The 11,822-nt window shown below is 37.9% G+C and overlaps 1 protein-coding gene across 1 annotated transcript; it reads right to left on the reverse strand.

Moving 5' to 3' along the window:
- Positions 1–1,734: 1,734 nt before the first annotated feature.
- On the reverse strand, positions 1,735–9,228 carry fam83b (family with sequence similarity 83 member B). Its single transcript, XM_075478054.1, has 5 exons — positions 9,075–9,228; positions 7,690–8,160; positions 6,516–6,680; positions 5,878–6,002; positions 1,735–5,601 (listed from the first exon to the last, which is right to left on the reverse strand). The coding sequence occupies exons 1-5, from the start codon at positions 9,132–9,134 to the stop codon at positions 3,609–3,611; spliced, it is 2,814 nt and encodes a 937-aa protein (XP_075334169.1). The 5' UTR covers positions 9,135–9,228; the 3' UTR covers positions 1,735–3,608.
- Positions 9,229–11,822: the final 2,594 nt, after the last annotated feature.

An 11,822-nucleotide genomic window follows, 5' to 3' on the forward strand; every position in this document is an offset into this window, starting at 1 on the left:
AATCATCACATATTGATGCTTGATGAGGAGCCTACTGCATCAGTTTTTAATACACAGGGTCCCCTCAAAGTGCCATTAGGACATGCAGGGTTTCCCAAGCCATTGCCAAAATTTGCACTTTCAGCTTGTACATTTCAGTGAGGATTTGTTATTTCCTCTATCTAGGAGGACTGTTAAAACACATTCACACAAGAAGAAAATTTCAAATTGGTCATTTGCCTTGAGAGAACTCAGTTATTATATCTACAGCAAAACATTGTGTCTGTTGAATAACTGATGTTTATCTGTGGATTTCATAAGGAGTCAGTTCGCTAGCGAAAAGCAAATTGATTTTTCACACACAGAACAGATATCATAGATAGGAAAGGATGAGCATGAATTAGCTTTTAACTGTTCTAAGCGGATGCATACATACAAATGAGAAATAAAAATGCATAGTACATTTATATATATAGCTATATATACATACAGTATATGTTTATGTGTGTGTGTGTGTGTGTGTGTGTGTATGTATGAACATCAGGCATTTGTAAATGTGGGGACTTTCCTTTTTGGCAAGTTTAAAAGTAAAATGTTTTTGGGTGATCTATCATCCAGATTGGATCTACCCATGGATACATAGTCAGCTTTTTCATTTTTAAACAAATGCTTTATCCACCAGAAAACATGTCTACATCACCTGTTTTGTTTTGTTTTTTGATTTTGCGCTTTTGTTCACTTGCTGTTTGGATAGAATAATCATCAAAAGGTCTTGGTTAAGGTTTGGAAAAGATCATTCACCTTAAAATCCTGTTTTTTGACAAACTTGCAAATTCCTGCATTATTATGAGAAAAGATAGGGGGTTAAAATGACACTATACACATAGCCAGCCTGACACCCATCATTTTGTGTTCTTATTTCTTAAACCTTGAGATTACCATTTTTTCCATTGCAAAGTTGCATTTTCGCTGCCTGAAGACCACCAGAAGCCGAGAACATTTTATATGACGACACTATACACATAGCCTTTATATAAGCATAACTGGTGAGTCAGTTTTTGGTTTATCACCTTCAGCTGATGTGCAGTACAAGCACACGAATGCCTCTGCTTATCAATATATCTTCCATGAATCACAAACAAAGTGGGAGATCTATTTTTGTTTTATGCAGGTGGACAGAAACATTAACCATTTAAATTGAATAATAATAAAAAAAAATCTCTCAGCCTCAATGAATGTCATAAATTCTCAAATGTAAAATAGACACAAATATTGGCCAAACTTGGTATGGGGCGAGGTCAGAATTGGCAGGAACCTGTGGGACACAGGAAGAAAATAAAATTGATTTTAAAAGCTTCATTTGAACAAAGCTGTTCTTTCACTAATTTCTGGTGTGATGACATTTCCTTTTCCATTTTTTAAGACAAACCACTATGTCAGACTATAAATTGTTTCCACTGGCTGCAATTTTCTACATCTTTGGCAATGTAATTTTCTACCTGAAGAGACTTCCATTCCGACTGTGATTCGAACAACCCTTGACAAATTAGAGGTTTGGAACATTTCATTACTATCTTATTGACTACATCTTATTGAGATTCAAAGAAAGTATAATACCTAAAGCTTGCACTCATCTACCTGACAAGAAGTAGTGAATGTACATTTTTTTGTGACAAGTACAAAAACAGCACATTGTTTATCAATCAAAACAAAAAACCTTCAGACATATTTGTTTAATCTTGGCTGAGGAAATCAACAGACTTTCTGCATAGACTAACGCTCACTGCCACCTCCATCCTGTCACAGTCCAGGAAGGTACAATAAAACTGTGAGTTGGCTCAGTCAAGAGTTTCTTTCTTTCACAATCAAAACCTGTAAGGGAAACACATGGTCCTGATCTTGTTCATTTCTGTGTTACCACTTTATATTATAAATATTTATCAAATTTTTTGTTTTCTATTCTAAATTGAAGGCAGAGCAAAACTCATTAAACACAATTCGTCATCATGGATCACATCTATTATTGTACTAAAATCATCAACAGAAACTGTGGATGCTAGGGGTGTAAAGATTAATCGATACGAGTTGGATCCTGATTTTAACTACAAAGATGTAATCACATAGGTACATGAATTGGGTTGATTGATGTGTACCATAAACTGGCCAACGGTCTGAGCCTAAAGGTAGATCCTGCTCAGACTCATTGCAAGATTTCTGTGTCAACATGAGAGCCGAGTGTAAGAGTAGATTCTGCACACTATTTAAACTCAATGCTTGCCAGGTGGAAACAAATACAGCATATCTGACAAGAAGTTTAGAAATGTTTCGACTTTAATATGAGAGAAGGAAAATTAGGCAGACGTCTGTGGAGCATCAATTAAAGTCAGCGGTAGCATTTAAAAAAACCTTTGCCACAACATTTATTCTGTAAGATGTCACGGTGAATCGCTGGATTCAAATACAGGTAGAACAAACAAAAAAAAAAAAACCACAACACATAAGATTAAGATATGAATACTGAAGAATTATTCTACAGCTTTCTACAATTTAGCCACAACAGAAGGGGTCAAAGGAAATCAAAGCATATACTGCCTGATATATCGTTAAAGATTTATGATATTGCGACAGCTTTCTAGCATGAGACATACAGCAGAGCTGAGGTAAAAACAAGAATAATAACTAGACTGTATTTCACCAACAATTGGAAAAAAAAAATACTAGTGAATGAGACAATAGACTCACTAGGAAAACATTTACTGATGTAATAAATATTCATGTAAGTAGAGTCCTTTTCTCATGGACTTTTGCATCCAAAGAAGTCACCCTGTGCTGGCCATTATATTGAATGCATTGTCAAGTGCCCAGATCATTTAAAACAGTCCACTGCTTAGATCCTTTTTTTTAAGAAGCAATCAATTAATTGTCCCAGAGTGGCTGCAGAGGGCATGTGCTGTATCTATTTATTTTCATTTTTCACATCGATGTACTACTATTTGGCTTAAAGTGCACAGAAAAGCCTTAGAAGACTGGGATTTTAGAGGGGTGAAAAATGTCTTATGAAAGCAGAATTATTGCAACTTGCATCTTCATAAAAACCTGTCTAAAAGATAAATGACAAGGAAGTGGTGCATGTAGTGGATGTCTTTGTTATCATCTGTAATGGTAAGCTTGCATACCAACGCTATTTGCAATGTCTTTACCTTGAGTCACTCTCTACACTCCAGCAGACTAATCCTATAGTAAAAGCTCTTTGGTATGTGTAACCTACACAGCAACAGATGTAACAATAAACTGCATACATCCATGACGTTTTGAAACAACCATCTGCTATTGCAAAACTATTTGACAGCATTCGATTACATGGTAGGGGTAGACAACAGTGAATGACAGACACAAAAACAGTTTAAAAGTAGTATCTTTAAATCTCATCTCATCTAATCTGCATTCACACAAAGTATACCCCTCTTTCACTGGCATTCTTTGGATTGACCAAAAGTTAAAAGGTTAACATGTAAACTCTGTACAGTTCACAAAAAAAATCAACTCTGTACATAAATACTTTACCAGTTAGATGTGCTTTAGTAATAAGTGACCTGTGTAGAGAATGCGTCCTGCTGAAACAGCGATCACTACTTGTTCTTGTGTATGAGATTTCCCACTCTTTGAATGAATCTCTCCAGCTTGTTTTCACTGTGCCCTCTTGCACCCCGGGTGAAGTTGTGTTCAACAGCTGCCTCACTTTTAGGAGAGCTTTTGGTTTTCTCCTGAGAGTGTGTTTGTCCAGAGCCAGTGGCTTTCTTTTCAAATGAGCAGAAAGGCTCAAATCTGCTGTAAAGCCGATTTTCAGAACCAGGCCTGGAGCTTCTGTCAAAGAGAGAAGGCTTCTTTTGTGTGGTGGTTTTGGAAACAAAGCTCTCAGGTGAAAGTTGGAGTTCCTCAGTTCTGAAACGTGGCTTAGAATATTTTAGATGGTCATCATTAATCCTGTCCTTCTGGTGCTCTGATGATAACCTGACAGAAGTGGTTGTGCTCTGGTGAAGTTTTCGCCCTCCAGATGTAGTTTTCTCTTCATCTTCAGCTGTTAATGTGTCCGTGCTTTCACCTGAAGTGAGACTTGGGGTCACTGTTGTTCTGATGGAATTTTCTTTTTTCTCTGGTATGTTCAACAAAGATTTTATTGCCTTGGAACTCTTCTTTAGAAATCGTGGAGAGCCTGTGCTGTTAGTTTTGCTCGCCAAGTCCTTGCTATTTGAATCCAGGACTGCTGCAGACACAGTCCTGAATGGGCGCTCCCGCCAAGTGTGAGCACTGTTAGTGTCTGAGATTTTTTTCACATCATAATGGGAGACAGATCGCTGATCTTCACTCAGATTTGATCCATATCCTCCAATCTTTGCATTGATCTCCACTGTGGCTCTATTAATTTGTGTCCTTCCAAAACCTCCGTACTTGTGATCTAGGGATTCACCTAGCTCAGTGTTTGATCGTGGATCTGCCACACTATGCCTTTTGAGCAAACCGTCTCTCAGAATGTCTGGGTTTGTGATTATCTGTCCACGTTTACTCCTGCCTAAGCTGGCATACGAAGCTTGATAAGAGTTACTACCAGGACCATAACCTGTGTTATTGTGAATACCATCCAAAATATGCATATTCTGCCTCTGTAACATAAACTCATCGTTATTTACTCTGGTTTCAGCCACTGCAGGATTCCACTGGATCGATGAACACTGCAGAAGAGGGTTGGGTGCTGCTGAGAGTCCAGCAGCAGTGGGGGTGTTTGCGTATCTTTGCGGCTCCATTTGTTCTGGTATGGCGGACCTAAAAGCAAGAGATGTCCTCATTCTTCCCTGCATGAAGGAACTAGCTTTGTCCATGGGTTCAAACTGGTCTAAGTAGTCACATGAGTCTCCGAGTGGAGCATCCGGGTTTTTAAGGTAAGATTCTATCCTCCATGTGCGCATGAATGACTTAGAAGTATTCTCTAAAGTTGGTATGTTCTGCTGCATGGAAAGGACTTTTTTGTCAATACCACTGTAAGACCGACGCATGTTTTCGCCTCGGTATATCTGCGGCACTTGCAAATGATCATCCATCATGTCGTTCATCAGTCCGTTTCTTGTTTCTCTAGAGACATTCCAGTTACTCCCTCTGGGCCTGATGTTATGTGGGATGTGTTCGCCCTGTCTTTCCCCAGCATAGCTGTGCCTTTTCATGAAGTTCATGGCCTCTGCAGACTCAAACTGGTTAAGTCGGGCTATCTGACCCTGAAGACCAATGTCATTCCCAATTAAGGGCCTAAACATGTTTTTTCCTTCTTCAACGAGCCTATCTTCTAGACCTCTTGTGCCAAGTTTCCTCTCACAGGTTTTCTGATAGACCACATCTAAGGAATGCCGCAGCTGGTCCCCCCTCCCAATTTTTGGAGCAGAATGAGAATTTGGCAAAAACTGTAGCCCATGAAACCCATTGCTTTGAAATAAACCCTCTGGAGGACTGAGGTCACAAGGCACGGTCGACCGGGCGTAGAGTGTTCGAAACTCTTCATCGTACGTCTTCACAAGATGTCCAGTGATGACCTGAACCATGCTCAGATTAATCTTCTCGAAAGACCAAGTGAAGCTGTAAACGCATGACAACACAAATATGTATTCAATTTATTTGGAAAAACAAATTGTTATAATTGGTATTCACATTGTTTGGGATTTTTTATTTTTTTTGTAAATAACCATTATACTTGAAAGCTTTAGTCACAAACAGCAAATCACAAAATGTCAATAAGAAATCATTTTAGCAATTTTTTTAAAGTGTCAGTAAATACAATGTTTTTCTCAAAGCATTTAGTGTATACCTCAGTGTTCTCAAACATATTCACTATTGTACTGCAGCAATATTTACCTGTATGATCCATAAATTGCTGTGTAGCAGTCGATTAAAAGAAACTTCTGCTCCATTGCTCCGTGAAATTTAGCTCCTGATCGACAGAGGTAATCCTGACCTTTCACAGTGCGCACCCTCATGTTCTGTTGCCAGAGTAGTGAAAGGGACATGTCACTGTTAAATTTAAGCGCCAGTAATAAGCATGTCAGTCATCAGATAAACTTTTATAAAGAGCAAACCCGCTGTGCAACAAAATCATGCTAATGACTTGTTGAATCACTGCGTTGCTGTTGTTGTTGTTGGTGTGAAAAATGCATTTCAGGGCATTTTTTTCAAGGGTGTGTTTAACTAGTTAGCTCCTTTAGAAAAAAGTTGTGACTCCACCAAATGGTCATTAAGAACCATGTCTACAAATGATTGATGCCCTCAGTCAGCCTCTATTATGTCACAAAAGACTGAGCACATAAACGTTTGCTTGAAGTTTATCATGAAATGTGAATCATTACAATGGTCAAAAGCACATTTAAATGCTCTCATTTGCTCTGTCACCATCAAAAAATTCCATTGACCAAAGCATAATCAAGATGAAAATTTGCATTGAAATTAATAGAAATAAGTGCAGAAAATCAAATGTATGTTTTATGCCATAAACCTACCCTAAGTTGATGAAGTTTGACATCTTGATTTTCAGCCATTTTAAGGAAACTTTTCAAATGGAAATCATCCAAAAGGACATAGACTGGTACTCCTCGCATTGCAGCATTCACAGTTTCTTTGAATATATCCACATCTGTGAACTCATCCATCACAATGGCAATGACCTGTGAGGACAAAGACCAGAGTTAGTATAGTTACGAACACCAGTTTACGCCTGTGAAGTTTGAGGATGACACAAACATCTATTAATAAATACTATTCTGACAGCTAGATTTAAGCAAATTAGCCATGAAAAAGTGTTCTCACAAACAAGAGCAGATGAGCTCAAGCGGTGAGTAAAACTGACAATATTTTCACAGGAATCGATACTGGGAACTGGAGAACAAAAGTGGGACAAACATCTATGTGTCTCTAATGAGAACATTTATTGATCCCACATCCATTTCAAATCATCTTTAGTGTATTGGCAGACCAAGTTAAAGTCCTCTCTCTCAGCTTTTTAATTTCACCTCAGGCTCAGTGCTGAGTCACTAACACTTCTTCATAATATGTCTTTAATAATAACGTACGATGAGTAATAATGGATGTTGTGAGCAGCGATGTCATTCTGCCTTTGTGTTGCAGGAGGTTAGTGTCTTTCCCTCAGATGACCCATGATGATTGTTAGTCACTCTTAATTATACCTAAAAATGTCTAGGAGCATTAATATGGATATTATTCAATCTTTTAATGTTTCTGTTTTGACAGACAAGTGACAGAGAGGACGGTTGTATTTTTCCCAGGAGGAGAAGGTGGTTTTCTTCCTTTTCAGACTTTTGTTGTGGTAGTTGGTCTGATTAATAGCCATAGCAGCAATAACAGAGTGACAGAGTAATTAGCATTTACTTACCACATTTTGCATTAAAAAATAAAGAACAATGAAAAGTGGAGGCTGGAAGTTTGTAAAGGGATTTATCTCTAAGATGTTGCAATTTTTCTGAAAAGTTGTTCTCAGGAAGAGGAGTTGCAGAACCAGATTTTGATGTAATCTACCTCAGAAAACACTCCTTGACTGCAATATGTGTCTATGACACAGACCCTAGGGGAGAAGAGCTCTGAGACAGTGTGAGCTCACACGAGAATTACTGTCTGTGTAGTGTTGTCATAGAACGTAGTGACAGGTCTTTTTATTACCTGTCTTGCATCCTGAATATGCTTCCGGATCACCTCTTTTATGGTTGGGTTATTTAGTCTCGGTGGATGGAAGAGCACATCTATATTTGTCTGGGGGTTTTCATGCAGGATCTCCGGCCATCCCAAGTCCAAATTTGGTGTTTCCACATCTGAGTGCATGGGCCAGTACGTCCCAGAGGACGACTGGCTGTCTGGTGGATCACCGACTTCCTCTGTGTGGTTTTCAGGTGTCAGCTGTTCTGCATTTCCCGTGATGAAGAGAAGCTCATCCTCTGAGAGGAAGCTCCCGATTCGTTCTTCCTTGAGAAACTCATGGTAACCATCTCTGCCGTCCCGTACCAGGCGATCGACCGCCAGGCGATATGACTCCTTATAATGGGGCTGGATGTAATTCTCTGATTTAAATTCCCCTCTCAGCGACAACAGGGAAAAGTCTGAAGAGTCCATCTCTATGGACTGCTTCTTTAGGACCTATCAGGGATAATGGAGATCAATGACATGGTGTAAGAGGATCAAAGAACAAACATAACAGAATGGAAAATGTCAGCTCTTGGTAAACTCACTGTGATGAAGCAAAGCAAACTTTAAAGCACAACAATAGTTTTCATGGTTTGAATCATCTATAAAGTTGTTAGGTCTTCAGCGTTTTCATTTCAACTCTTTAAAGTTGTCTCAAAAACAGCTCATCTCAGGAGCAACACTAATATAGACATGTCAAACAATCTACTACGACTCACAGGAGGGTATCTGAATACACAATAAAGGTCTCTGGTGTTTCCAAACAGCATCAGGTTATCAGCCGACAATGAGACGTGCTCACCCTTGTGAGACAATAAATTAACTACGTGCTGATTATTATGATTATTGAATAGCTAACCAGCATGTTCTGAACAGCAGCGACTCATAAGATGTGATAAGTTACCTGAGAACAGGGTTATAACTAATCTACAAATTAACAGTATCAGTATGTGAAACATGTTTACAACGTTTCAGTGGTCATTGTGTCTGAATTACCTAGCACTGTAAAATACTTGAAGTACTACTGCCTGTAGATCAGCAGTTAGTTGATTACTTAATTAGTTTTTCTTGAGATTTTCATATGACTGTGCATCTCTAAACAGATATTTCAAGCTATATAGAAACACTGCAGCAGTTCTTGTAGCATACTTAGTCATAACCATCACACTTCATCATAATCATGTACAAAGAGTCCATTTATTCATACATGTTGTCTCAAACCTCAAATGATCTTAGAAATAATTTGTAAATGAGGCATTTGCTGTCCCTACATAGCTTCCGCTTTGTGTTAAATACCTCTTCCAGACTTAAAAGCACAGCATGCTAGTCACAACACCATTATCTCCTACTCAACAACAGTAACTTACATTTAGATAGTGACCTTTGTGGAAATCCTCTTGACAACTCCTAAAATATCCCTCTTCCATTTATGTACTCTTAGCTTATGTTCAGTATTTGGAATAGCCTCTGAGAGCCTGCTGGAAGAGACAAAGACAAGGAGGTGTCTCAACATGATAAGCAGTGTGCAGATAGAGGGTGTGGATTCCAGTTTTTACATGCAAATGGTCCTGCCTGAAACTGGCTCACAGGCAGACATAAACCTGTTTGAGACTTTTAGCCACTCCCCCGTCCTCCCTGGGAACAAAGTTCACACTGAAGAGAATCAAGATAATGACGACATAAAGAGGCTTTGATGAATACTTCAGCATTACTGGACCTGGACTTGTCTGTGTTTTCTACAGTGTTGAGAAACTGCACACAAACTGAATCAATAATGCATGATTGTGCAGTGTTTTCCTGCTATATCTTGTATTTATTGATTTACTTTATTATTATTATTATTATTAACATTTTAACTATGGTAGTTGCAGGATTATTTTACAACTAAAATATTTGCATTGCAAGTAGAGGTTTCTTAGACAATTCCCATAACAACAAGGTAAAATTCAAAAATAAAAACAAAGGATCATTTCTCTCTCATTTATGCTGCTGGCACTGAGGCATGCCTCTTTGACACAGTTTGAACGCAATCATAGGTCATCTTTGTAGATGCTGCTCCTCAAGAAAATTACCTTCCAACATAATCAATTCTGACTGACTGGACTGTGGCCGGCCGGCCTTTTTATACCTACCTTGAATTCCAATTATTGTTCCCATGTTGTAGTTCCTTCAGACCAAAGAAGAAAAGATTACTGATTAAATTACCCTGAAGTATGAGGGTGGGCTTTGTTCAAATATTGGAGGGGATGCATCAAGATATGAGTCTGGTTTTTTACCAGGAAATTTTGAAGGTCAAACGCCTCACTTCCAGCATTATGGTTTTTGCAGCTTTCTTTTGTGAATTTAAAAAAAAGAAGTTCAAGCATCAGATTACAATTACAAACCTATCTAAGTTTAAAGGTACTTAATGTTTTCCAGTGCCTTTTGAACTGTTTTCAGATGTATTTTTTCCACATATTATCCCTACTGAGTCAACACCTACTTTTTTTTATCTTCTGTCCACTTCTGTGTGATTTATTTGAGAAAGTATTTCTTTAAATGTACATGCAACTTGTTTTTTTTACGCCACTGATAAATTAGCTTAATGTAAATACAAAACCCTGCACATCTACACATTTCAAGAAGTTTCTTGAACATTGTTCAGAAGTCTCTATATTCATTCAAATGTGGCATTGAGACTCTAAAGCTATTTCATATTTCCATCTCTGAATATAGATTTATTCTTAAATTATGCTCTGATTAAAGATTAGAAAAAGAGCAACAATTTTAAATACCAGTCGATTATAAGCTTAGGTTCTTCGTTTCTTTTTTCATATAAAAAATTTAAATGGCAACCGACAAAGACTCTCTGTAATGTGATGTCACAGCATTGCACATAGCTGTTTAATGCATGTAACACGTGAACATGTAATGTCGCTCATTAATGTGAACTGGTTAGAGTTATGGTATCTTTCCAGTGTCATTCCTTAAGCGTATACCATATAAAATAATACAAAAAATGCATAGGGACACAGCATGACTCGGTATGTTACTTTTTTTTTTTTCTCGATAGACCAGGCTGCTCTGCAAGACATCCGTCTTTACAGTCTAGATGTCATCAGCCCCAAAGCCTTTTCCAGAGAAGGTGAAGGTTTCCATAGCAACTCTAAATAACATCTGGCTTAATAGTGCAGCAGCATACAGACACAGACTCTTACCTCACCATTAAATGCCTGAATACACAAAGCACGTGATTAAATCAGACACTACTTCAGTCTATAGCTTCAGGTTCAGTATAATGATTACAAATATCTAAAAAGAACTATTTGACATTCAAGGGGAAAGTGATAGCTTTCTCACTGACAGTCACAGCAAAATGATAATGCTTGCATATCTATTCTCGGATAAGAAGCAGGCTGTGAGTTAGCACTCACTGTAGACATGAGTATAAAATATTTATGGTAATATTTTCCAACAACATATAACTGTTATTTGTTTTAATCCATGCAAACATTGCTCTAAGAAGTTCAAGGAACTCCGTAACTAAACTGTCAATCATATTTGTTAAAAGACTATAAATAAATCTCATGTTCATTTGAATCGTTTTGTTCTGTGATTGGATTTTTTCTTTTTTTAATCAATTATTAAACCTAGCCTTTACAAGTTAACTAAATCAATTGAGCAGTATACTGAATGAAAGTTCTGTCTTTTCAGTTGTATCGTATGTGTGTGTGTGTGTGTGTGTATCACTGAGATAAAGTCAGGAAATTAAATCACCATTGTCATGAAATGATGGTTATTTTTCTAATGAGTCTGTGTTAGTAAAAGCTGTGATCTAATCACTTTTATCCCGTCATCTTCCAGATGAACTATTTGTTGACAGAGAAATGTTTCATTAACTATCATTCAGTGGAGTGATTGGGACATAGATCTGTTCTGTAGAATGTTCCTTTATTACTTGATTGAAACACCTCTGGTAGTTCCACTGTGCTTTCCTGAGAAAAACATTAATCCCTAGATATCTGCGCCACTGTTCAGTTTGCGTCTTGAATCTGGGTGTGTGAAGATTAAATCACTGAGAGTTTCTTTTCCCTGTGAGTCACCTTTAGTGACACCCAATCCCTGTCGTCAACAGC

Source organism: Odontesthes bonariensis, chromosome 2, assembly GCF_027942865.1.
Source record: "Odontesthes bonariensis isolate fOdoBon6 chromosome 2, fOdoBon6.hap1, whole genome shotgun sequence".
Lineage (NCBI taxonomy): Eukaryota > Metazoa > Chordata > Actinopteri > Atheriniformes > Atherinopsidae > Odontesthes > Odontesthes bonariensis.